The sequence below is a fragment of the Etheostoma spectabile genome, chromosome 18, assembly GCF_008692095.1.
Source record: "Etheostoma spectabile isolate EspeVRDwgs_2016 chromosome 18, UIUC_Espe_1.0, whole genome shotgun sequence".
Taxonomy (NCBI): Eukaryota; Metazoa; Chordata; class Actinopteri; order Perciformes; family Percidae; genus Etheostoma; species Etheostoma spectabile.
The window spans coordinates 3,637,480-3,665,248 of record NC_045750.1 but is presented as its reverse complement, the minus strand read 5'-3'; the positions used below and the strand labels follow the sequence as shown (position 1 = coordinate 3,665,248).

Below are 27,769 nucleotides of genomic sequence, written 5' to 3'. Positions count from 1 at the left end.
GAATGAAGAGGGGACACACGTGAGGACAGGAAGAAGGACACAAGTATGGGAAGAAGGAGGACAAAATGAAGTAAAAATGGAAGAGAGATTAAAAGAAAGGGACAAAATATGTGGATAAAGGAGAGGAAAAACAAGGTGCAGAAGAAAGATGGAAAGAGTTCATGTACGTGGAAAATTACATTTCTTTTTACAAGCAAAATTTTTACCTCAACGCCTGTGTCTAAAAGGTGGAGAAAAGCTAGAGCGGATCATAAATACAATCTCTCAAAAAGCTTAAAGACAAAACTTGCCAAAAAAGTCCAACTACAATCATTAGATCTGTTAAAAGTCTTTTTCCAGAAGCTTGTAAACAACAGGGAAAACCCTGCAAATGTGTTTTTTTCTTAGTTGTCTCCCTGTGTACATTATGTTCATTAATAACGTTCATTTGTTCTGTGTTAGGTTACTGGAGCTGTCTGACCTTCGGCGTTGATCTGGTCGCACGGCTCGGCTGCTTCGGACAGTTTACTGATCCACCTGCAGACACACACGCTGCCTTTAATGCTGCATATTCAACCTGAGAGACTCATGCTCACATCGCTGCGGATAAACAACAACGATGGAATGGGATCAAATCCTCACTTGTTCATGTCAGCGAAGCTCTCTGCAGCGATGAAAATGGTCACAACTAGAGGATGACTGGCCGTCAGGGCACTGAAACACAACACAGGGGAGTTAGTAACGATGTATGGATGGACGGATAGACAGACGGGATAGACAGACCAGACAGACAGACAGACAGACAGACAGACAGACAGACAGATAATTTCACCATTTTCTGACATTATTTTAAACCAAACAACTAATCCACAGATTAGTCTCGCATTGCCAGACCTTCCTCCACAGCGCTGCAAAGGAAGGTCTGTCTAGTCCACACAGCATTCTGGGATGGGAGAAAAACGTGCTCTGGTTTATCGGCATTTCTTTAACCCAATCACAATCCCTTGGGCAGAGCTAAAACACGGCGCCTCTGCTAAACAGCCTCGGGGAGGAACTTGTTTTGGTGGAACATGTTGTAGTCGTGCAACAGAGAACTCAGATTGGACAGATAGTCCAGCTAGCTGTCTGGATTTACCCTGCAGAGATCTGAGGACCAGGTAACCATAGTCCTCAGAAATCAGCCGCAGGTTAGAGCGCCAACACAGAGGAAGAGGAAGGGGACGGACATCTGGCTGAAAGGACATCTGGCTGAAAGGACATCAGGCGGAATTTCCGGCGGAAATCCCGGAAGTGGAACGTGGATAAAGACAGATTAATCAACAGTGGAAATCATCGTTAGTTGGGCGAGGTTACCTCCCCTTTCTCCCCTTTTTCCCCCCTTTCTCTGCCCAGAGAATTTGGCCCAAGGAGACATCATGGCTTTCAAAGCAAAAGGGGCAATTGGTCAAGGCCACCCCCCAAGCCTCTACCTTGCAGTATTAGGGGACCACTAAGGTCTATATAAAAGAGACTTCAGATCCAGTATTAGGGGACATTTAAATTCTTCTACCTTTTGGAACCAAAACCTTTTTTAAGAGTTATTTTTTGGGCTTTTCTGTCTATAATTTTTCATAGGACAGTTAGTAGAGAAAGGGGGAAAACATGCAGGAAATCATCACAGGTCGGATTTGAACCCTGGACCTCTGCGTCAAGACATAAACCTCGAAGAACATGTGCGACTACTTTACCACTTGGCCAACCCGGCCACACACCAAAACCTTTTTAAAATGTAAATTATGTGCTTGAATAATCTCAGTTAAAATAGTTGAAGGAAAGAAGAAATCCTCCATATGACAGGACACAGTGAGAGGATGAGACAGGAGAAGACGTGTGAAGGACTAAAGGTTTCGCTGCACTCTGACGCCGTGTGAGCGAGTCTTTAGAGACAGCTGGATGGGAAATATGGTGCAGCTTCATAGACGAGAGCAGCAGTTTGACCACAGACAGCTGAGGACGACAGTTGGTGGGTCTTCACTAAAAGCCGCAGAAAGAGACAGAAAGAGACAGAAAGAGACAGAAAGAGACAGACCAAAACAGAAAGAGAAAGAAAGAGACAGAGACAGCCCAAACCAGTCCGACGTACTGTTTCTTCCGGCCCTGTCTGGCCTGTTGGATGGTGAAGCCCGACAGGTTGATGAATCCTTCGGCTTTCTCCGCCTGCAGAGGAGACAAACGTCAGCTCAGAGACACTGCTAACAATCCAGGCCCATACACGGGCGGGGGGGGGGGTAAAAAAACAAAACCCTCGCCAAAGGTCGAAATGTCTTTTTTGTAAAGCAGTTTTTGTCATCATAATAAACAAGTTTTTTTTCTTCTTTTAAATAATGACGGCCAATAATTTGAATCCCGCTCAAATAAATATGATCTCAAACGCAACTTCTGAGAATGTGTTAACTGGCACGTGACACGTGTGTGTGTGTGTGTGGTGTGTGTGTGTGTGTGAGAGAGTCTCTCTCTCTCTGTTGGGTGTGTTTTGTGTGGTGTGGGGTGTGTGTGGTGTGTTGTGTTGTGTGTGTGTGTGTGTGTGTGTGTGTGTGTGTGTGTGTGGTGGTGTGTGTTTTTGTCTCTGTGTGTGTGTGTGAGAGTGTGTGTGTGTGTGTGTGTGTGTGTGTGTGTGTGGTGTGTATGGATAAGGTGGTACATTTGACAACATTGTAGTAAATAGTTCCGGTGCATCAACAAGCTCGGTAAGACAAACTCATCCAGCACAAATTAGTGAATCAAAAGTCACCAAAATGAAGTATTTGAACCTCATAATTAAATACAAAATGAGGGAGAAACTGCAACAAAAGGTCCACTTTTGAAAAGAAGAACTTCCACTTCCACTACACGGGCCTGTAATCTAATCTCTCACACAATCTCTGTGTGTGAGCGTGGACTCTGTGGTCGTAGTCCTCGCTCAGTATCGGCTGTTTGCTCTCCGGTGTAGACCAGTTTCATTCTCATCGTGATCTTATCAGCTTCTGTTTTTAATCTGATCTAATCTTTACAATGCCGACAAGAAACCGCCGTTACACTCTACCCCACTGGTCAGCATGTATAAGCAGAGAACACACGTCTAATACACTTTATACACTATAGTGTAGTTGTGAGCAAATCTAAAAAAAATGTATCACTGAGGTAAATGGGAGCCACATGCACGTTGAAAGAGGTTAGTTCCCCAACAAAAGACACAAAAGAGGAGGAAGAGAAGTGTGTTGACTGAGCAAAGATAACGTAAAAAAACCTCTCGTCACCATGGCACCGGACGTTGCTGTACAGACGGATAATATAGAAAAATACGGTTGGAATAATATAAAATACGCCTTTACAAGAGTTATGATTGTTAAACTACGTAAAATATCCTGATATTTGCTTCCAACGACAGTATAGTGTGTAATAAACCACTTATTACATGTGTATATGCTGCTTATAAATGCGTAATAACAATTAGAGGCTCAGACCACAACAATAAAATGACAAAAGAGAAATAATTAAAGCTTTGGTGCGTAACCTTTTGATGTTAATGAACACCAAATGAGTTGCTACGGCGATCACCTCTTCTGAAGAGTCCATCTTTTTTCAATCCTCTGTGTCCTCCTTGGCTACTAGCGACTGTGTGTGTGTGTGTGGTTTTGTGTGTGTGTGTGTGTGTGGGGTGGTGTGTGTGTGTGGTGTGTGTGGTGTGTGTGTGTGTGTGTGTGTGTGTGTGTGTGTGTGTGTGTGTGTGTGTGTGTGTTGGGGGACCACGGAAGCTTGTCCCATGTAGACACAGTGACAGTGTTGTTGTCATTACTTAGAATTCCTCATACACCCATAGCTTTAAAGTGTAGGTCTGATGAAAAATATCCAAATAAAAGGTTAATATTGTTATTATTATTGATGTTATCATGTAATAATAATAATAATAATAATAAAATATAATGATGTTGATGTGCAGCTACAGTTAAAAACACAGAACCCCAGTCGTCTTCGTGACTCACCATCTGGTTGGCGTACCAGTACAGAGAACTCTTCTTCAGGACAAACCAGTATCTCTTCCATTTGCTTCCCAGGAAACTGCGGCCCCCCTTTCTGCGGAGAAGCCAGCCCTGACAGTCCGATGCCCCCAGATCTTTGACCGAGACCCGCCGCCGACTCATGGCTGGAACCTGCAGGGGACGAGACAGGACGGCAGGTCACATGGTACAAGGTACACGCAGTATCGGGGGCCTAGCACAACATCCTGGGCCCTGTAGAAAGACATTTTCTAAGGGCCCCTCCCCGGATCCACAGCTATTCATTCAGGTCCTCCTCAACTCGCCCTGGGTACTCAGTCCCTGTTTTTCCTTGTTGCCTTGGGGTTCAGCTTTCGTGATCCAGGCTAAGGTCCCTGATGTGAAAAGCCCCGTTACTGCTTTTAGAACGTCGTCTGTGTTTTCCTTCTCATTGGATAAATAAACGTTAATAAACGTTACAAATAAATTGGTGCGTACAAGTGTATCAGAATGTGGGAAAGGAAGTCTTTGACACCCAAAATAACCCTGGGGGAGGACACCCAGACCCCATACTTTGATATACCCCCCCCCACACACCCAAAAAGGTCCATTCTGAGCCAGAAAAAAATAAATATATATACATACTAGGCCTATATATGTGTGTGGTACGGTATAACTACTACACTACATTAGACTACACCTCTCTAAAGGTTCTTTGAAATCCTTTGCGTCTAAAATCCCACTCGTAGCCTACATGAACCACAATGTTTTATATGTTCAGTGGAACTTGTACTTTATATAGATATTTTTGTCTTGTGTCTCTCTTTGTGCGTCCGTTTGTGTGTGTCTGTTTCTGCGTGTGTTGTTTTGTCTCCCTCCCTCCCGTCTTTTCTCTGTATTATTTTTTTGAAATTTATTTTTATTATTATTTTTACCTTGGGACGCGTTCTCCGTCCCAGTGTGTTGTTTGTCGCTCGTGTTTTCTTTACTGTATAAAAAAAAAAAAATCCGATCACAAAAAAAAAAGAAAAAAAAAAAAAAGTAAAATGCAACCATGACCTGCTGACAAATAATTTAGCATCCTTTTAATGGAGCCTATTGCATTTACACATCAATAAATCCACTTCGGTATAAAAGTCATCTAAATATATTTGTCACTGCAAACATGACCTGCTAGTAGCAGCAAACCTTTAATGGTTCCACTTAAAAACATAAACAAATACAGGCTAAAAAATAAAAAAAAGAGACTTAAGTCGAAGCCCACAGCGTAACACGCTTGATCCATAACATAGCCTACTTCCTGTTAACCTCTCCCAAAGCACCAAGGGAAATGTGTTTCGGGCACCTAGAGGATTATTATCCCTTATAAGTAATTTGATTTGAGTTGGACTTAAAAGATCAAGAACTAGAGCGCCTTGTTCAAGTATCAGAAGTAGCCAACGTCTGCCTTGGTGCTTATTTCCTGTTTAGAACCCCAAAGCATAAAGGGAAGAGCATTATTACACTTAAAGATAGTTGAACTCGCGCGCGCGCACGCACGCACGCACACACACACACACACACAGAGACACACACACACACACACAGAGAGAGACACACACACACACAGAGAGAGACACACACCCAGACACATGGATAGACACGCACACACAGACACAAAGAGAGAGAGACACACACAAACGTGTGCGCGCACACACACACACACACACAGCATAGACACCCACACACAGACCGACAGACACAAAGAGAGAGAGAGACACACAAACGCACACACACACACAGAGAAACATGCATATAGACACGCACACACAGACCGACAGACACCAAGAGAGAGAGAGACACAAATGCGCGCGCACACACACACACACACACACACACACACACACACAGAATATGAGCTCAAAAGGCAACAAAAGAATAGTTTTTAAATGTACATGTCTTTCCAGAAACATCGTCCCTCTTACTCTGGATGTTTTGTATTGCTCTCAGAGAGTTAGCAGCACAGAAAAACCTTAAAAGGAATCTTACCTGCCGCCGTCCGGCATGTGGCGTCTTCGCAGCAGACTGACGCTCAGCCGAGAAGGAAGCCGTCTGTGAGAATTCATACATTTATACTCGACCACAGAGTCAAAATCAACTAGCACGCACGCACGCGCACGCACACACGCACACACACCACACAACACACACACACACACACACCCCACACACACACACACCACACCACACACACACACACACACCACACACACAACACACACACACACACACACAACACACACACACACACCACACACACACACACACACCACACACACACACACACACACACACACAACACCCCACACACACAACACACACACACACACACACACACCTTCCTGTTTCTCCCTTTCTTCATGACCCTTCTGCTTTCTTCTACGTCTCATTAGGGACAGAAACCCGCTTGTTTTATAGAAAATAAAACGTTTCCCCAGCTGCTGTCGTTCCATGGGGCATTTTTCATTTGGTTTCAGCATCTTTAACCCAATGGCTGCAGCTTTACAGGCGTTCACTCATCTACTATGCAGTTAAGTGTTTTTTTCATGTGCAGGTATGTGATTGGTCTGAATATTTAATGTCAGTCACAGCAAAAAGGCATCACTTGGGTTTTTGTCTCTCTGCTTCATGCACCAGACTTAATTTAAAATCTGCTAGTTTTAGGTGAGTTACTGAAAATGAACAGACAGGTACTGAAAACAACCCCCTTAGTGGAGGTAAAGACGCCTTATGAGGGAAATGTGACTGTGATTTCAATGATTAAGGGGCTGTTAGGATGAAGAGAAGACTCACTGCAAAGCTAGAGGAGAATCATTTGTGTTAAATGTTAATCTGTTTGTATGATCAATTATCATAGTCATTGATTTGAAAATGTTCAGATTATCGTTGTACTTGCATTAGCGTATGTTGTCCCCTAGGTGGCACCGTCAGTCTTGTTGTTGTTAAATGCTTCAGACTTTATTGTATCCTGTCTTCTTGTCTTGTATTGAATGTGAAACAGTACATTGTCCCTTCAGATTTTATGCTTTTCTTGACCAGGTCACCGTTGCAAATGAGAACCTGTTGTCAACGGGAACCTGGTTAAATAAAGGTTAAAGCTGGAGTGTTTTCGTTGTGTTTCGGTGTCTATCTTGTGTCGCTAGTGTTTGATGTTTACGACCCGTGTCGTCTCCCGAGACCGGGCATTTTCACCGTGCATTGGGGGGGGGGGCTAGCGGATCAAGGAGAGAGATGCCTACGATTTGAGACAAAAATGAAATCACGCTGAATTCATGCAGGAACTCAGAGTGCACCTTTAAATACAAAAAAGATTTGAATGCATTTCATTTAAAGAAGGTCCTTTGAAGGCATCACCGCTCGCACTTTAACTCTTTAAAACGGAAATCTCAGAAGGCAGCAACAAAACTCAATTGATTCAAATATCTGTTGTTGTGCTGAGGATGATGAAACTGTATTAAGATGGATCTTTTTTCTTTTCTTCATTTCTTTATTTAACGGGACAACGCACATTAATCAACGTGAGTACAGAGTCCAACATGGAAATATGCCAGATTTAGCCATACAGGCTAATTTTCATCTGCAGTCCCTTGCAATCTATCTTACATCCAAGTGTACTTAAACACTAGAATCACTTAGCCAGGCCATCCTCTGGCTAGTCCCCACAGCATTCTGGGATGGGAGGAAAACCTGATCTGGTTTATTGTCATTTCTTTAAACCAATCGCAATCGTCTTGGGTGGCGCTATGCGCCGGACAGAGGAACTTGTTTTAGTGGAACATGTGTACGTTCAGAAGTAGTTTCAGTCGTGCAACAAAAAACTCAGATTGGACAGATAGTCTAGCTAGTGGTCTGGATTTACCCTGCAGAGATCTGAGGACCAGGTAACCATAGTCCTCAGATTGGACAGATAGTCTAGCTAGTGGTCTGGATTTACCCTGCAGAGATCTGAGGACCAGGTAACCATAGTCCTCAGAAATCCACCGGAGGTTAGAACGCTGACATAGAGGAAGCAGAAGGTAACAAACATCCGGCTGAAATTTGGCGGAATTTCTGGCGCCAACGGAGCAATCCTGGAAGTGGAACATCAAGGACATAGACTACTTAAACACCAACTTGTAAATAAAATCTCATCTGATTAGAAGATGCAGGGGTTGAGGTTGTTGTTGCATGTTGTAAAGACGTCAAAGATTTGGAGTTTTCTAAAGAAAACTTAGTTCTTACTTCTTTTTGATTCATGTGCCCAAACACAGGAAAGGCAGACTCATTTAAGGTGAAAATTAATTGTAAAATCTCATCAAAACAGACTAAAAATTTAAAAATTCAGAATGAAAACACAATTTAACAAGAGTAACTAACTTTCAGGGCTCAAAATTCCCAAAGTAAAAACATTATGAACACTTTTGGGTGAGTATGTTATTCAGATGAAGTACATTGAAATAAAACTAAACTTTCTGCAATGTGAACAGGATTGACTCACAGAAAGAATATTTTGTTCTTTAATAATAGTATAAAGGTGAATCATCCAACAAAATGTCTGTCCGTAAACACTGGATTTCTCTTGTGTCTTATCAACATTATTGTACTTGATGGAAAACTGAAATCTTTCAAAATAATTTGCACTTTATTTTTATATTTTTTAAAGCATCACAGCAGCATCATACTGCAGAGCTCTGCAACAATTCAGATGTACACATAAAGAATAAAACCAGTTACACATCTACATTGCTATGTTTTGGTTTTTAAGTGCAGTTTTTAGCCAAAAGCGATCTCTGTGCACACAAATATTTTTTAGCTCCAGTAAAACTAAAAAAATCTCATCAACATCCTGGTATACTGGGCATAAACAGGAGGCAGTGTGTATAATCCGCTCGTTGCTAGTAGTTGCCATAGTAACGGTAGTAGCTTATTCAAAGAGAACGAGACGTTGTGACCAATGACACCCAGTAAGGTGGTGATGCGCTGGCGTCGGTGTTTCCAAAGGTCTCAGTTTGCGGCAACACAACCCAGCAGATGTCAAACCAAAACGGGTCCGAAGTGTTTTCAAATGTCTCTGGTTTAGGAGGCCGTAAACGCCAGAGCAGGGGGAATGAGGGGGAAAGCCAGAGCAAGGGGAATGAGAGGGGGAACGCCAGAGCAGGGGAATGAGAGGGGAGGAACGCCAGAGCAGGGGAATGAGAGGGGGAAACGCCCAGAGCAGGGGGGAATGAGAGGGGGAAACGCCAGAGCAGGGGAATGAGAGGGGGAAACGCCAGAGCAAGGGGAATGAGAGGGGGAAACGCCAGAGCAGGGGAATGAGAGGGGGAAACACCAGAGCAAGGGGAATGAGAGGGGAAACGCCAGAGCAAGGGGAATGAGAGGGGAAACGCCAGAGCAGGGAGAATGAGAGGGGGAAACGCCAGAGCAGGGAGAATGAGAGGGGAAACGCCAGAGCAGGGAGAATAAGAAGGGGAAACACCAGAGCAGGGGAATGAGGGGGGAAACGCCAGAGCAGGGGGAATGAGAGGGGGAACGCCAGAGCAAGGGAATGAGAGGGGGAAACGCCAGAGCAGGGGGAATGAGAGGGGGAACACCAGAGCAAGGGGAATGAGAGGGGGAAACGCCAGAGCAGGAAGCCAGGGGGAATGAGAGGGGGAAACGCCAGAGCAGGGAGAATGAGAGGGGGAAACGCCAGAGCAGGAGAATGAGAGGGGGAAACGCCAGAGCAGGGGGAATGAGAGGGGAAACGCCAGAGCAGGGAGAATGAGAGGGGGAACGCCAGAGCGGGGAGAATGAGAGGGGAAACGCCAGAGCAGGGAGAATGAGAGGGGAAACGCCAGAGCAAGGGGAATGAGAGGGGGAAACGCCAGAGCAGGGAGAATGAGAGGGGGAAACGCCAGAGCAGGGAGAATGAGAGGGGGAAACGCCAGAGCAGGGAGAATGAGAGGGGGAAACGCCAGAGCAGGGAGAATAAGAAGGGGAAACACCAGAGCAGGGGGAATGAGAGGGTGAAACATAGAAGAAGATTTTTGTTTTTAACCAAAACGTAGCAATGTAAATGTAGCTTCAGTGACTCTTACAAAATACTTAACATGAAAAAACAACAAGTAGTATTTTGGCAAAATGACAAAAAGGATAGTCGTAAAATATAGAAATCCTGAACAATAAACCTTAAGTGATGAGCTGCAACTGTGGCCACATATGGTAATTACAGGTTGGATTTTCCTACATTTCCCATGATTCTTGTCCGCCATTATTAGATGGTGCAAAGCAAGTGGAATGAGATCATAAAAATAAAAAAATGAAAGAAATACTGACTCAGTATCTATCTGAACATTAGCTAACAGCCACTAGGGGTGTAACGAGAAAAATAAATACTGAGGGTGTCGCTAATCCTGTGAATCCTTTTAATTACATTATCAAAATTGATTTTCAATTTAGTATCAAAATCTTGGTTTTAGCAGAGTGATGATTAAAGCAACAGTGTTTTATTGCTTATAAAATTGAACTTTATTTGTAAATAATCAATATATCAAGTTTTCTTTATTTTAAAGCTATATAGTCTCACTTTAAGTAATGTTATGTAATTAAATCTAAAAAGATATGTTACAGAAATAGTATTTGCACATTTCTATTCGAGTAAAAAAACCATCCATTGCCTGTGTGATATTTACAGTTTCAATTATACTCTGATAATCTTTTGTACAAGCCTTGATTTGCATAACTTTTGTTAGTATAAAAGGCATCTAACACACACCACAAACATCTTTTGTAAAGAAAAAGATCCGTGAGGAAACTTAAGGACCAGAGGATCCAGAACGGTTCCCTGAGGAACTCAACGTTTTGCAAAATGAAGAAACCTCAAACACATCGGAGTTCTTCAGAGAACCTTTAAAGGCTCTGACACACCAACCGGACGGCCGACCGGCGGCAGAGAAGGTCGGGAAAAGTCGACTGACCGGTCGGATCCCCGAGGTCAAAAAGTGCCTCAGAACACACCAAAGCGACGCCGACTTCAGCGTATGTTCTGCACGTGCGCAAGACATAATACGTCTCCACAACAACAGGCTGCGCTAATCTGTTTTGTCAACCAAAAAATTAAAACCAGAAATAACAGAACACCTACGTAGACCTCGTTAACACAGAGCACGCTGTCGTCAGTCATTGTCTTCATCAGAGAGTGTTGATAGCGGTCAAGTCGGATCGCCGTTACTCGCTGAACGGAAGAAAATACTATGGCGAGTAATAAGAAGATACCGGCGTTGTCAACTAAGGTTTACTCGTGCACTAGTCAAGGGCTAACACTCCACCAATCAGATTGGTCACTGAGTCCGACTGCCCACTGGCCGATTCACGAAGTCAGATTGACCAAAATGGACGCCGACGGCTCCTCCGACTGACGATGGCACGGAACACACCGAACAGACTCGAGTTACCGACGTCGCCAAACTGTCCGACGCCCGTTACTCGGGTTGGTGCGTCAGAGCCTTGAAGGAGCCAATGACGGATTTATTTTAGAGTGCAGTGAGCCACACCTGAAATACTTAATATCAGTTAGTTTAACCTGAAATTGTAAGCAGCTTTCAGCTAAATCTGCAAGTCAAATGACAGCAGTTTTGTTTTCAGAATAAACTCAAGTGTAAGTTTGAAATTTAAACAAAAAATCTAAAAAAATAAAATTTAAAAAAAGACATGTTGAAATTTAACATTTTAAAGTCACTCTTAAACCAAAAATCTGAGCAAAATATTTGAAAAAAATGTGATAACATCTCTGTATAACTGTGAACTCATTCCTTCTTCAGTTTTTTTGTTCTTTCATTAAAAAACTAACAGATTCAAAAGTTAGTTTTGTTTATTTTTTAAATTTACGATAACTTAACGACTGCTTTTTTTAAATGTTTGTTGTTAAAAAACCCTGTTGATTAACATTTTATTAATGTAATCTAACATGCTTCCTTTGACTGTTGAAGCATTTTGATAAATTAGCATTTAATTCATTAAAATTGTTTCCTAAAAACAAGCTTATGTTATTCCAGACTTTTGTGAAGCATCAGGAATATTAAGAAACAGTGTTGAGCTTTTTTTACCTTCTCATAAGCACATCTTTGCAGTGATAAAATAAAAACAATCTATCAAACATTTATACATATTTAAGAGGCACTAGCGGCTCCTGAGATTTAAAGAGAAAAGACTTGATGCAGCAGCTCTGATGTTTAGAAATGCTTCACCATTTTTAAACAAGAAATCCACTAAAGTTTGATTAATTGCTCTAAATGTGGACTTGTCAGGTGAATTTTAAGGCCTTGAATCTCAACTAGTTGGGATAGTTAAAATGTACAGAGTCTAATTCTGCTCACGGATTCTTGTTGTTTTAACTTGAGCGATCGTAACAAACCCAAATCTGTTGAAAACAAAAGCCAGCTTCATTCTCAGCAGATTCAGGCTGCCATAAACAAAAATGATGAGGTACTTTTTGAGCAGTGAAAAGGCCCCAAAACAAAAAAGTATAACTATTTTCTGTTTCCATGCACAAGTTGAATATTTCTACTTGTTTTTCCTTGAGTTTGACGTCCCGTATGGAAGCTCAGCAGGTCCAAACAGTGTTACAGAAAGTCGGTTTTCAGCATTCAAAAAGCGACGCTGCAAAGTGTGTTTGTTAACCGATTCACGGTTTTTATATACACGTAACTGGTCCAAATTCAGAACTGGTGTAGATAATGTAATACTTGTTTAAAGCCACAATCAAATTCATAATTACTGTTGAGCTGTCTTTAGAGCTTGAATTGAATTTTTCCAATTTTCTATTTTTAATTATAAATTTAACTGGAAAATTGAGTGTCAACAGTTTCTAGTGTGAAGTTCATGATGATAAATTGAATAAAAACTGTCCTGGTCGATGTAGAAAAAATAATTAACTGTTGCTCTGTGATGTTTCTTCGCTCTGGCGTTGACTTTTTACATCTTTGGTTGATACCAGAATTTGGTTTTCCATGAACTGTTTGTATATGACTGATTATTTGCTGAAGGTCTTGAACTAACAGCCATTTAATAACCTTGTTTTCCTGTAGACATCCTGAGGATCAGGGCGAGAGTCCACAGCCTCCTGTAGAAGTCAGGTGAGAGGAATGCATTTTTGACTCCGTCAGTGGCTGAGCAGCCTGAGTCGAGCCAGCCAGCCTCCGAGCAGCGATGTCGACTGTTTGGTCACAGCCCTGGGTGGAGAAACAGCAGCAGAGGTGGAGGTGGAGGCAGCAGGCTTCTTGGACGCGGCTTCCTGGTAAGGGATGGTGGCGCTGTTGTGCAGGTTTGCGTTGATGAAGCACTGGCTGCCTCTGATGTGGTCGACGCCGCGGACGGACGGGTGTCCTCGGTACGGCAGAGGGAAACACGGCTCCTCCTCTGTGATGGTGCTGATACCCTCGTTGCTCAGATATCTGTGCAGGACGTCCTGTCCTGTTCAGGAGACCAGACGGGAACAATGAGTGAAAACAAACTGCAACAATTACTACATAACTGTCTAATTGTTTTTACATAATCACAGTTTCTTTGTTACCGCAATTAATTGCTAACACAAGCTGAGGCGATAGGGCGCAAGACTGGTAATTGTTGATTTTGTTTACATATGCCAAATAGTAATTATATAAGTGATTATTGGTTGGACTATATATTTTTAATATCATTTTGATTGTACGTTGTTGGCACTAAACACATTTATAGCAACACAAATTACAAGTGTGGGAGGAAACAGTTATAAACTATGTTTTATGACAATAAAGAGGCGTTGTTTACTTCATAGGCTCTATGTCTGTGTTACTACATTATCTGGGTCACATGACAGCAATCAAACCAAAAGATTTATCCTGGGATTCATTCAAAACTTTAATTTGTTTAAAAAAGTAACAAATTAACAAACACAGCCCCCCCCTCTTTCATTCCTTAAACCAGCTTCTTGAAAAAGTCAACAAAGCAATGTTTACGCATATATAAAATTGTGTTGCTATCCACATCTTTCATAATGTTTAAAAGTAGCTGTGCTTCTTCTTTTCCTTTGGCCATGCATCTCTACTACGTCCCTGCAAACTGTTGGCTGGTTAGTTTGTGTACAGCCATGGCAACGTTTCACAAAAGTTACTGACTGTAGCTTTAAAAGTTGAAGTCACGTATAAATGACTCATTATGACAGCGGCCAGCCGTCGGGTTAAATCTCTTTTTAAGCGTCAGTGGAAAATGGTTCAAACCCTAATGTGTCTTTGTTTAACTGCACTGCCTTCCATTAACAGCCTGTTATCTTGCACGCACACACACACACACACACACACACACACACACACACACGTTTGTGAGGTGGAGTGCAGCTGCAGCTCTCAGGGTTTATAATCAACCAGGTAAAAATTCAAAGCACGCAGGCCGTCTTGCCGTGGTTTGTCCTCGGCTGTTAATGAGCCAGACAGGCGGCCATTACTGATAACAGTTACACCGATTACAGGTGCTCGGCTGTTCTAGTTCAGCCGGACAGCTGGAGCTCACCTTTCCTTCTCCTGAGAAATCTAGTCTATATCGACGACATTTCATTACTGCAAATGTTCAGGTCACGCTGGAAACTTCGCCGGATGTCCCTCATTTTCAGCAGGATGTCCGTCACCTTCCTCTTTCTTTTTGGTAATGTTCTGAACTCGGGTGGATTTCTGAGGACTATGGTTACCTGGTCCCCAGATCTCTGCAGGGTAAATCCAGACAGCTAGCTAGAATATCTGTCCAATCTGAGTTTTCTGTTCCACGTCTAAAACAACCTTCAAACGTACACATGTTCCACCAAAACAAGTTCCTTCCCGAAGCTGTTTAGCAGCGGCACCGTGGCTCCGTCCGGCGCTTAGCACCGTCCAAGACCATTGTGATTGGTTTAAAGAAATGCCAATGAACCAGAGCACGTTTTTCTCTCATCTTGGAATGCTGTGTGACCTTCCTCGGCAGTGCTGTGGAGGAAGGTCTGGCAATGTGCGATTAGGTTCAGCCAGACAGCTGGAGCTCACCTTTCCTTCCCCGAGCCCCGGGCCTGGAGGACGGGTCCCCTGAAAACGACTCTACCGGCATGGAGACGGGTCGAGGTTTACCTGCGAACCGTCCAGACGCAACAAAAATTAGAATAAGCATGTAGATAAATGCAATTAAATCTTCTGTTTGTGCGATTTTTTTTTGTGAGTTCTTTATTATTTACTTTATTTTTAACTTTAAAAAAGGGACAGTGTATATTAATACACATTTCTGTAAATATGCAAGAATTTGCCAAAAGGATAGTTTTTATCTGTTGTCCCTGGTCAAATGTTGCTACAAGCTCCCTGAAAGCAATGACAGGCATCCTAACATGAGCCCAACACAGAATATGTTCACCAGATACCATCACATTAAATTCTTGTCTTGTATTCAACTACTAAAACCCCATTTCATTACAGTTTATAAAACAAAAACATAACTCTCCACTTATATAAACCACATATATCAGTTGGATCAGTGTTGACATCTTTGGGTGTTGACTAACCATTTGTTTTTTGCATTAAAACTTAATTATGTATCTTATCTGCTCCCATTAATCTGCAGGAACAGGAACCATCAAAGTTTAATATTTATGTCAACTGAAGACATTTTTTATTGATTATTTTAATGCTTGAGGTCAAAGTAATACTTGTCCTCATAAGTATTAAAGTGTGTGTCTGTGCACTCACAGCGTGTAGACGAGCGCTGTCGAAGGCACACAGCAACTGGTTGGTTGTGTTCAGGCGGGGGGGACCGATGGACGGATGTCCGTTTGTCGTCGTCGTCGGTGACAGTGGAGCGCCGCCGCACGTCTGCATCCAGACACGAGTTCGGAGACTTGGGCCTCATTTTCACACCCAGAGACACGTTCATGTTCCCGTCTCTTCAGAGAGGAACAGGACAGGAGGATTACAACTTCTTCTCCTTTCCCCAAACGGCATCACTGGCTCCACTTAGGGCTGAACCATTTGGGGAAACCAATTTAATTGAGATTTTTCTGCCAGATATTGCGATTACGATTCTATTTGCGGTTTGTTCTTAAAAGTTTAGGTAAAGTTCAATATTCCCTGAGTAACAAAAGAAACTGTCATGGAGCATTATAACATGAGACACCATCAAAACCAACAAATGTTCTTATGCAAGAATGAGAACCTAGATATGAACTGCCAGTAATAAGTGTTTTTCTTTTAATAAGCGTGGCACATTCAATAGTTAAATACAGAACACTTAGCACAAAAGCTAAAGTTATAATAACAAATATAATTCCAATAAAATAATATTAGCACTTTGCTGTAACTTGAAATGTCTGATATTCCTCAGTTCAGTAGCAGCATCGACATATTGCACCTTCTACCATCATGTAGATGTATGCATGTAATGTACAAAGTTATACAAAATGAATACAAACATCTGTGATGGGTAACATTATTAATAATACATTTAATAATTTATACGGTTTATTGAAACCCAGTGGGGAAATTACAATTTTCTAAATCCAAATCCAATTCCAGCATTTGAATAGTAAATATAATAATAAAAAATAATGTTAAGCCAAATGTTACACCAAACATTTAACTAAATATTTCACATTCGATGAATCGTGGTCTTCACAATTGGCTAATTGCATCTTTCGAATCGCGATTTGAAAACGATCACTCGTCCGGCCTAGCTCCACTTTATAACTGCGACTATGACACTAAGCAGTGAGCTGCTGAATCAGTGAGGTAACTCACAGCGGTGTGTAAGGGGCCGCAGGGGGAGGAGGGACGTACAGATCCAATATGGCCGTCGTCCCTCTCTTCCCAGGAGCGTCCAATGGTTCTGGCTGCTGGGATCTGTGGAGACCCGGAGCTCCCTGAGAGGTCTGGACACAACAAGAGAAAGACAAACACTCAATACCGCTTTTATATAATTATGGAAAACAAAAAGCATTTGTTGCTACACATGTTCCTGCCGTAACCATTTCTAATTGGTGTTTCTGTGGTCTGAAGGGCTTTTAACAACGTTTCTGTCACACACACAGCGGAGTACGTAATGACTCCTTTTAATGGCGTTTATCGTAAAACAACAGTAAGACGTTCCTGCTCGAGGGGGAGTAACAGACAAAGCTCTTTTGTTTCCTTCCTCTCCCTCCAAAGCTTCTGTACTTTTATAAACACAGGAACTTCACTCAGCTTCTTTTCTGCTTCGTCTGAGTTGCAAAAACACGCGTGAAGGAAAACTTTAAGATGCAGCAAGAAACGTGTCCTTCTGCTGACTAAAGATCTATTCTGATCACCGTCCCTCAAACCTTTCCCCTGCAACAAATACTCACCATAGAGCAACAAATGTGGATTAATCCGCCGCTAAAAATAGTACCACCAACTGCTCTAAAGATTCTTTTCTTTTTCTTTTTTAAATTAAAACTATTTGAAAAATTGAACTCATTTTTTGGAGAAACAACTAGTGTGTTATAAATATAATCAACTTGAACAAAGGAAAAAATCCAGCACCCTGCTCTTGCTATAGCACCATCGTTTATTTACAGAAAACAAAAGTCCAAAATTTAACTCTTGAAATTTCATTTAAAACAGCCACATTAACCATTACGATACTGTACTTTCCATTAGAAGGTGACGACCGGGGTGAGTACAAGTAGAGGAGGCATAAGCGTTGATTCAAGATGACCTATGACCTACGACCCAGACGGTAGGACTGACGCTGAGGTAAAGACAAACTGACTTCAGATCTGTTTTGATAACTGAGATTAGAGACTGAACCGTGCTGTCGGGGGGGGGGGGGGGATTTTAGACGCCTATCTTCCCTAAACACACACATCCTGGACACCTGTCAACACAGAAGCCCTGAAGGCCGTTTGATTGAATTCAGAGCCGAACAAATGAGTCACCTTCTAAAGAAGTCTGACATCAACGGAGCCTGAGGTTTGGAGTTTTTCCTATTCCCTTTTTTTCCAGGAAAAGGGAAGAAGGGACGAATTGTTCCCACACACCTCAGCGAGCAGCAGGTCGGGTGGCTGCTGTGTTTACTGGTTGCTCCCAAACAGAAACAAAAAGCTGCGATGACAGAAGGAGAATGGACCAATGCGGTGCTTTATTTACCCGGGGGAAGGGCTGCTTTCATACAGCGAGCCGCAGCAGACAGCTGCTGAGGTTTAGTGCCTGGCTCAATGGCAGTCAGAAAATTCAAAATCATTTTTATCCCTTTTTTCTCTTCCTTCACCACTACTACAGTGCATGTGCACCCCTCATAGACAAGTTCTTATTTTTTTTTTCCTCAATTTAAACTCTGCGAGGAGATATTTAAAGACACACACACACACGTTTGTGAGGTGGAGTGCAGCTGCAGCTCTCAGGGTTTATAATATTTTTATTCCCTCAATTTAAACTCTGCGAGGAGATATTTAAAGCCACACACACACACACACACACACACACACACACACACACACACACACACACACACAACACACCACACACACACACACACACACACACACACACACACACACACACACACACCACACACACACACACACACACCACACACACACACACACACACACACACACACACACACACACACACACACACACACACACACACACAGTATGTAGTAAGGAAGAAACAAGGAAAGTATTTAAAAAGTATGTATGTAAACAAGCAAGCAAGCAAATAAGCAAGTTAGCACTTCTATAAAGGATAATAATTAGAGCCAGACCAATTTAAGGCCGATACCGATACAAATATTTGGTTATTTAAAAATATTCCGATATATTGGCTAATATATATTTTAAAAAACAAAATGCAGAAATGCGTTACAAAACAAACAGATTTCGGTTATTTGAGTTCTCACTAAAATAATATGATAAGAATTTGTTTTATTGTCACAAAAGAACAGAGGAACATCAAAATATATTACAGTTCTGATGAATAAAATGTATAAAAATACAAACTTCAGATATGAAACTTAAAGTCCTTTGAACAAAAACACATTAACAAAAAATAATTAGTGTTGCCAACAGGGACGTTGTAGAGCGTCTTCTGGTGGACAGACTGTGCAACGTCAACACTCATAACATGGTTGACCGTCCAATTAAATTTTTTGAATATCAATTTATCAGAGTAATTTATTTGTCATTATAAATGATTTTGATGAATGAATATTTAATCGGCCTAATATTGGCCGATAATATCGGCCCGCCTCTAATGATAATAGAAAGAAAGGATGTGAGAAAAGAAGAAGTCAACAGAAAAGAAGCGTGTTGGATGTCCGTGTCTTCCCAGCAGCTGACCTGTATGAGCGGAGGCCTCCAGCGCAGGTTCTTCAGCGGCGCGGCAGCGAAGCCGCCACTCGTTCCTAACGGCCTCTTCTTCACCACCAGGACGACGCTGCCAGACTCCGCCCTCAGCTTCTCCACCAGGTGCTTCAGTTGCCAGCCCACCTGGACCAATCACAGAGCAGGGTTTAATCTCAAAATGGTGCTATGCTACGCTTTCCTGATTGAGCGACGTTTCCTTGGAACGGTGTGAAACAGTGTTTTGAGATGTTTTCTCTTGTTTCTTGGCCGTGTCACAGGTGATACCCAATCAGCAGAGACGTGTCTGTTAACTAGTAAAAACGCAGAGTGCTTGCGCACACAACCGGGTGTTCAACGCACCCCCGTTTCAGTTTACGTTTTTTTTTTTTGTTTGTCCAGGCCTGAACGTGGTCCTGAACTCTTAGCTAGACTTTTAAACCTTGTGACATTTCTTTACTTCTTACTTGTTTAATTAATTGCAGTTGCTGTCTAACAGCAATTGGACGTCCTGTATGGTAAAAAATATCAAGCGTATTAATCAAATTGAGTAAATTTTAAAAGTTTGACATTTTGATTTACACTTATTCACTTCCAAAGATAGAAGAATCTGCCTTTCAGCACCTCTAACATTCATTAAACCGAGAAATCTCCAGAAAATCACCGCTCCAAGCCAAGGAATGGGCCAATACTTTTAAAACATCTGCGCTTTAACCCCCCATATAACCACAACGCGCCAATGGCAGATGTATCTGATCTTTGGACAGAGCCAGGCAAGCTGATTTGTAGCTTCATAATTACTAGAGATGTTCTGACTCCAGAATCGGAAAAGTCTCCAATACGGAAAGTACTGGAGTTTATGTACTGATGCAATACCATGTAATTTAGCCTAGAAATAAATCTACTTTAAAGTAGCTTATTTATGTTCTTTTTCATTATGCAACTGAGTATGTTATGTTATGTCAAATTGAGTAATAAAAGAAAGTTTTGCGGCGTTCATTCTTTAACCCAGAGTTTAACCTGAGCCAGGCCGAACCCCAAAGATGGAAATCATATCACATCCATACAGATATAGTAGTATCTGTATGGATGTGCTGTTAAAACAATAAAATATATGACACACTGGTATTGGATCAGTACTCGGTATCAGCCGATACGCAAGTTCAGGTATCAAAAGAAAAAAAATTGGTATTGATCCATCTAATATTTACCGTACAAACATGAGACTGATATTGATCTTTTTATCTGATGCTCAGCAAGAAAGCAACTAGGCTGGACTTTTGACTCACCACTGTCTGTCTGTTGACCTGAATGACTTCATCTCCAGCATGAATCCTCTGAGTTTGATCTGCAGGGGACTGGACGGCGGAATCACAGAGACTGGGTGTTAGAAAGTAAACTGAAGAGACTGAATGTCTGCTCCCCCTTGCCCAGACAACAAACACAGCTGTTGTGATAGAAGAACCACACTCACATTCTCTGTTGTTCCTGTGATGACGTGAAGCCCGTCGTAGGTGGATTTGATGTAAATACCCTGAAAGATTAAACATTATGTAAGGATCTCTGGGTTTGAAAATGAACACATGAATCTTCTGTATAAATAACTCCATGTGGTTTCTTGGTCATTCCTTGCTGTAGTTGTGTGTGTGTGTTTTTTTGTGGGACCTACATGTGTTTCTGTTTTGGACTGTGGACGCTGTTTTTGGTTCATGGTGCAGCACTAAAATACCTGTTAGTGTTTCTCGGGGGAAGTGGGGTTTAAATTGTGGGTTTTTCTTTTTACAGACATCCGGGCACTTATCCGACAGTGATGTCCCGCTGATATGTCTGATTATAAACTGTGATGTCCGTGCGTTTCTGCTTTACGCCGTTTAATCTTATTTTTTGAGCTCACCAGTCCCTGGTCAGGCTTGATGTTGGTGATGAGCACCTCCTCCAGACAGGAAATCCCGCTCTCTGAGGGGTCCGAGGTCGCCTGGACCGTCTTCTCGCAGACAGCGTTTAGAGCTCGAGACTGAAAATAAAAAAATAAAAATACTCAAGGTCAACGGCCGTTTCATTCAGGCTTTTCACGACCTCGCACCCATGTGTATATAGTCACGCCGGTACGCTCTTTGATATCCTCGGCAGTAGGGCTAAAACAGCACACCAAACCCAAGATTTGGCTCGTATCACAATTTTTTTTAGCAATTCGATACAAAACTTGATTCTTCCATTCTTTTATTTCTTTGGAGAGGGGGGTTAATACAACTAATTTTCTGCCACATGGCATCATTTTGTCATTGATTACAACCCACTTTGCAACACAGTAATACAACAGAGACCTTATTTATTGATATTGATTGATTCAATTTTGATTGATCCAACGCCAAAGATTCTTTCGTACGTTAAAATAATGTTTCCAAACTCATTTCAGTAGTTCATTAACCACCGTTCGAATGTGAATAATGGTATGCATTGTTTTAACCACGGTTAACAACTCTGGGCTACCACAAATTAGTCAGTAACGTATACATAGACGACTAATCTAATGGTGATGTAGCTAGCACACCCCTGTCTTCTGCCTCAGTCTCCCAGCGCTGCAAGGCTTCAGTCGGGATGAGAGCTAACAACAGCCCCGGGGACACATCCACAGTCAGCCCCCAGCCAGCTAGCAGCCATCCACTATCATTACAGCCCCGGCCCGGGGACACATCCACAGTCAGCCCCCAACCAGCTAGCAACCATCCACTATCATTACAGCCCCGGCCCGGGGACACATCCACAGTCAGCCCCCAACCAGCTAGCAACCATCCACTATCATTACAGCCCCGGCCCGGGGACACATCCACAGTCAGCCCCCAACCAGCTAGCAGCCATCCACTATCATTACAGCCCCGGCCCGGGGACACATCCACAGTCAGCCCCCAACCAGCTAGCAACCATCCACTATCATTACAGCCCCGGCCCGGGGACACATCCACAGTCAGCCCCCAACCAGCTAGCAGCCATCCACTATTACTACAGCCCCGGCCCGGGGACACATCCCCAGTCAGCCCCCAGCCAGCTAGCAACCATCCACTATCATTACAGCCCCGGCCCGGGGACACATCCCCAGTCAGCCCCCAGCCAGCTAACAACCATCCACTATCATTACAGCCCTGGCCCTGGAACACATCCACAGTCAGCCCCCAGCCAGCTAGCAACCATCCACTATCATTACAGCCCCGGCCCTGGGACACATCCACAGTTAGCCCCCAGCCAGCTAGCAGCCATCCACTATCATTACAGCCCGGCCCGGGGACACATCCCCAGTCAGCCCCCAGCCAGCTAACAACCATCCACTATCATTACAGCCCCGGCCCTGGGACACATCCACAGTCAGCCCCCAGCCAGCTAGCAACCATCCACTACCATTACAGCCCCGGCCCTGGGACACATCCACAGTCAGCCCCCAACCAGCTAGCAACCATCCACTACCATTACAGCCCCGGCCCTGGGACACATCCATAGTCAGCCCCCAACCAGCTAGCAACCATCCACTACCATTACAGCCCCGGCCCTGGGACACATCTTCAGTCAGCCCCCAACCAGCTAGCAACCATCCACTATCATTACAGCCCCGGCCCGGGGACACATCCACAGTCAGCCCCCAACCAGCTAGCAACCATCCACTACCATTACAGCCCCGGCCCTGGGACACATCCACAGTCAGCCCCCAACCAGCTAGCAACCATCCACTACCATTACAGCCCCGGCCCTGGGACACATCTTCAGTCAGCCCCCAACCAGCTAGCAACCATCCACTATCAAAAAACAAACAAACAAAAAACTCCCCATTTTTAAATAATTTAGCCAGCGGGTTTTTTTGGGCTGCGTTCAGGTTTTTTAAAATAAATGTGTCTTCAAGAATCAAAAACAACACACCTTCAACGTTCTGTGTGTGCGTGTTGCGTACGCTCACAGCAGTTTCCTGTGGCATCGCTATGACCACCAGCCACGCTTGCCTCAAGCATGAGGCGGTACTAAATACGCAAAGGAAAGTGTATTGACCAGTGAGAAGTAATAATAATAATATACTGAACAAATAGTATATTACAGAGTTCATACACCTTTTCCAAGGTCAAATTCAAGCACTTTCAAGGTCCATTTTAAAGCTTTTTTCAGCACCTAACACCACCGTAAATTACATTCAAATATTCACGGATCGCCCCGCTTCCCAGTATTGCACGCTAGTGGGGCTTCTCACACAATCTCTTACTTTATGAAAATAGTTTCTGAAAACACATTAAGGGAGAAATGAGCCGTACAGTTGCTGAATCTGTCTTCATTTCAGATCAACAACGGTCAGTTTTTGGGGGGCCATCCCCCTTTTCCCCAAAGGGTTCCCAAAAAAAAAGACTTTTTAAGCACTTTCGGGGGGCCTTTCAATGCTTTTTTTCCAGCACCTAACACCAAAAACCGGGGGGGAAAAAAAAAAATTTTCATAACAAAAACATAGTCAAAATATTTAAAATTTAAGTTTTGTTTTAAATTAAAAAAGGAAATGCTGGGGAAGGGCCCAAAAATTTTTTGTTTTGTAAAAAGAAGGAACGGTTAGTATCAGATATGGAATTTAAGCCAAAAAAACAAGTTTTTTTTTCAAAACTTCACCCATATCAACCTTTGAACGAAATATTTTACAGGCCTTTGTTTTGGGACACATTCTTGGGTATATAAAGGTTTTTTATTAAATCGAGACCCTTAAAAAACAACCTAAACATTTCATTTGGGAAACCCAGAAGACGGGCATTGCACCCGGCACCGCTTTAAAAAAGCCTATTTTTTTGGGAAAAGTTTATTGCCAAGACATAACCCTGGGATCTAATAGGCAGTGTAAACCTGTAAAGGCCATCCCCAACCCCAAAGGGGCTAATAGCTACTAATGTTAAATTTAGAGTTTTGGGTTGGGTTTAAAAAAGGGGAAAAAGAAACGGTGCTGTTAAAACACCGGTTTCAGGGTTTCGGGACGGGGACCGTCTAGAGGGGTTTTTTTATTTTATAAAAATTTTTTTCCTTTCCAAAATTTTTAATCTCGAAACTTTAAACAAGCAAAATGTCCCCCCCGCAACAATAGAAAAATTACCCTCTGGGGTTTAAAACATAAGGGAAAAATGTTGTTTTTGTCATAAAACACATTTAATTAGGAAAAAATTTGTTCTTTTAAACATTCACTCAAAACAGCAGTTTGTAGCAGAGAGCATTTTTTACAAAACCAAAAGGGGCACATTGGGAACGAGAGAAAAACTATGGAAAAAATTGGGTTCCCAAAAACCCGGGGACTGAACCGCGAATTGTTTTTTACCTCAGTTCCCTTGGGAAAAACAGGTTCGGTTTTTAGGGTGAAACCCGCGAGGCCCCTCACCCCCAAAGGTGAAACTGAGGGGGAAAGGCCCCTGGGCATCCGAGAGGAATTTCTGGCCCCCTCTCCTCGATCACTCCCCAACAAGAGGGGGGCCCGCCGTTTGGGCCCCTGAGAAAAATTTAGAAAGGAGATAGGGAGTTGAAATTAGTTGGCCCTTTTAAAAGTGGGCCCTCCCCCCCCGGGGGAAAACAGCATTTTGAAAAAAAACCCCTGGGAAAAATCGGGCCCCCGGCTGCGGAAAGGGGAAAAAAAAATCTGGCCGGGGACTTTTTCACTGGGAAAAACCCGAAAGTTGAAATGGACCCGATCAAGGGGGGAAAAGGAGCCCTGAAAGGGAAGGGGGAGACTTCAAGGGAAATAAAAACCAAAGTGGGTTTGGGGTTGGGGACGGGTTTTTGGGGATTGAGAGGGGTAAGCTCAAGTGAAGGGCCCAAATGAGCAAAAATGGAGGGGGTCTCCGGAACCAAAAAAAAAAAAACCCAAAAGGGGAAAAAAAGGGAAAGATCCCGGTTCCCATAGAGGCCCAGCTGGAGGGGGCTTGGTCAAAATTTTTCCCCTCCCCACCCGGGAAAACAGAGCATCTGAAAACCCCCTGGTCAAAAACCCGCCCCAGGCTGCGAAAAGCCCCAAAAAAACTGGACTTGCGGGCCTTTATTACGGAAAACCGAAAAATTGAATTTTTTAAAACAGTTTAAGGGAGAGGGAAACAGGCCCCTTAAAAAATATTTTGGCAAAAAAGAAGCTTTCAGCTTTGAGAAAGAGACAGAGTTAAGGTAAATAAAACCAAAGGGAGTTAAGTTGGGGGAGCGTTTTGGGGAAGGAGAAAGGGTCAAGTCAGGAGCTGAAGGGCCAACTGAGCAAGATGGGGGAGGCTCGGGGTCAACGTGTCCACTCCCCACCCGGTGAATAGAGCATCTGAAAACCCAGCTGGGAAAATCGGCACCAGGCTGCGAAATGCCGAAAAGATCTGGCCCTTGCAGGCTTCATTACTGAAGACCTGAAAGTCAAATTGGTAAGTAAGACCAACGTGGAGTTAGAGTTGGGGGAGCGTTTGGAGTGGAGAGGGCTCAACCTCAGGGACTGAAGGACAAATGAGCAAGATGGAGGAAGCTCTCCGAGAAAAGGAGAAGGAGGCAAGGAGAAAATTGAAAGATCCCAGGCTTCCCATAGAGCCAGCTAGATGAGGCTCTGGCTAACGTGTCCACTCCCCACCCACGGAAAAGAGCACTGAAAACCCAGCGGTCAAAACAAGCAACAGGCTGCGAAAAGCCCAAAGGATCGGCCCGCATTTTCATGACTAAAGACCTGAAAGCGAATTAAAGCAGGTGAGGGAGAGAGCAGGCCCTTAACAATATCGTGGCGACTCAGAAGGGGCAGTTCGAGAAGAGAGACAGATGCTCACGGTAGGAAAGACCACCAACGTGACGCTGGAGAGCCATTGGAGATGGAGAGGGCTCAAATCAGGAGTAAAGGAAAAATGAGCAAGATGGAAAAGCTCTCCGAGAACAGGAGGAGGAGGCAAAGGAGATTCTGGAAAGATCCCAGGCTTCCCATGGAGCCCAGCTGGAGATGCAGGGCCAAAGCAACCAGAATCTCAGGCTGCTCTTGAGAAGAAGAGTGAACATCAGCTGGAGAGTGAGCGGTCCGTGGCCGCAGGAGAAAACCTCCCTGTGGAGGAGAGCAAGAAAAACAACGCTCCCATGTGGATCAGATTGACGAGCAGAGCTTTGCGAGGTGGGCCGCCTCCTGGCTGCTCTGAAAAAGACTGAGCAGCAGCTGGAGATAATCTCAACCAGTGGAAGGAGAAACAAGGCACCCTCCTTAAAAGGGCCCCAGAAAGCCTGAAGTGATCAGCACGAAAAAGAGCAAGGAGTGGGAGTGACTGAGAGCACCTTGAGGTCCCAGCTGGAGATCTAGAGAGCCAGATCACGCAAAAGCCAAAGAAGAAGAAGAAGTGGTACAAAAAGCTTCTGCCTGGCTGAGGAAGAGAAAATAAAAATTGTACTGATATAGTTCGGTCTTTGTGTCTGTGTGTGGGTCTGTCTGTGTTGTGGGTGTGTGTGTGGTGTGTGTGGGGTGTGTGTGTGTGTGTGTGGTGTGTTTTGGGGTCTGTCTGTGTGTCTTGGTGGTGCATGCGTTTGGGGTTTTGGGTTGTTTATCTGTGTGTGTGCATGCATGTGAGTGTCTGGTCCGTCTGTGTGTGTGGTGGGTTTGTCTGTTGTTTTGTCTGTGTGTGTCTGTATGTGTGTACGTGGGTTGAGTGTGTGTTTTGGGGGAGTCTGTGTTGGGTGTGTGGGTGTGTGGGGGTGGGGGTGGGTGAGTCTGTGTACGGGTGTGTGTGGTCTGCCTGGGTATATGTGCGTGCGTGATTTGTGTGTGGGTCTGGTGTCAGGTGGGTGCAGCGGTGTGTGGTCTGTGTGTGCGTGTGCATGCGTGTGGGTGTGTGTGTGTCTGTCGGATGTGTGTGTGTGTTTTGTGTGTGTGTGTTGCCTGTTTGTTGGTGGTTGGTGTGTGTGTTGTGGGTGTGTGTGGTGTGTGTTTCCTGTTTGTGGGTGTTTTGGGGGTGTGTGTGTGGTGTGTGTGTGTGTGTTTTGGTTTTCTCGCAGGGCGTGTGATGCGTCAAGCAGTAGTGTTGGGGGTAGTAGAGCTTTGGGGTTAGCATGTAGCATGCGCAGGTGCTTCTGCTCGCCCCTCTCTGCTTCCAGCTCTGCCACGGACAGCCCTTGTTTTCGGGCGGAAAGAGGAGCCGAGTGTGTCGCCTCCTCCGCCGGTACATAGCCTCTCCATGCCAAGACCTCGTACACGCCTCCCGTGGCACAATGGTAACTGGGGCCCTCGTGGGTCCAGGCTAAGTTGTACAGGATCTCGGAGCAGCAGTGGGCCCAGAGACGCGGCATGCAGGCCACTCGGTGGGTGGAAACTGCCCTGATGCCGTCAACCACTGTCCAGCTATGGGTAAATGGCCCCAGCTATGGGTAAATAGCCCCAGCTATGGGTAAAAGTGAAGACCCGACAGCGGTGCAGGCAGAAGATGCTGGTGTGAGAGCACCAAGGAAGGAAGAAGGCAACCCC

The 27,769-nt window shown here is 43.8% G+C and overlaps 2 protein-coding genes across 4 annotated transcripts in view; both read right to left on the bottom strand.

The window, feature by feature from the left end:
• The window catches only part of ipcef1 (interaction protein for cytohesin exchange factors 1), a 9,530-nt gene extending 3,481 nt beyond the window's left edge, over positions 1-6,049 (bottom strand). The window contains exons 1-5 of one of the 2 annotated variants that reach the window (XM_032543840.1): positions 6,003-6,049; positions 3,981-4,148; positions 2,102-2,175; positions 622-693; positions 461-516 (exon numbers count right to left, since the gene is read on the bottom strand). In XM_032543840.1, coding sequence (XP_032399731.1) covers positions 461-516; positions 622-693; positions 2,102-2,175; positions 3,981-4,139 — 361 coding nt within the window. In that variant the 5' untranslated portion in view covers positions 4,140-4,148; positions 6,003-6,049. Of the gene's footprint in view, positions 1-460; positions 517-621; positions 694-2,101; positions 2,176-3,980; positions 4,149-4,909; positions 4,933-6,002 lie in introns of those variants that run through there. The other variant, XM_032543841.1, reaches the window with a different exon arrangement.
• A 5,452-nt stretch (positions 6,050-11,501) lies between these two features.
• cnksr3 (cnksr family member 3) overlaps positions 11,502-27,769 on the bottom strand; it is a 44,585-nt gene continuing 28,317 nt past the window's right edge. For both annotated transcript variants that reach the window (XM_032543810.1, XM_032543811.1), the window contains 8 exons: positions 21,209-21,328; positions 20,789-20,848; positions 20,604-20,672; positions 19,312-19,461; positions 16,754-16,884; positions 15,710-15,903; positions 15,020-15,100; positions 11,502-13,442 (listed from right to left, as the gene is read on the bottom strand). In XM_032543810.1, the coding sequence (XP_032399701.1) occupies positions 13,132-13,442; positions 15,020-15,100; positions 15,710-15,903; positions 16,754-16,884; positions 19,312-19,461; positions 20,604-20,672; positions 20,789-20,848; positions 21,209-21,328 (1,116 nt within the window). In that variant the 3' untranslated portion in view covers positions 11,502-13,131. The remainder of the gene's footprint in view (positions 13,443-15,019; positions 15,101-15,709; positions 15,904-16,753; positions 16,885-19,311; positions 19,462-20,603; positions 20,673-20,788; positions 20,849-21,208; positions 21,329-27,769) is intronic.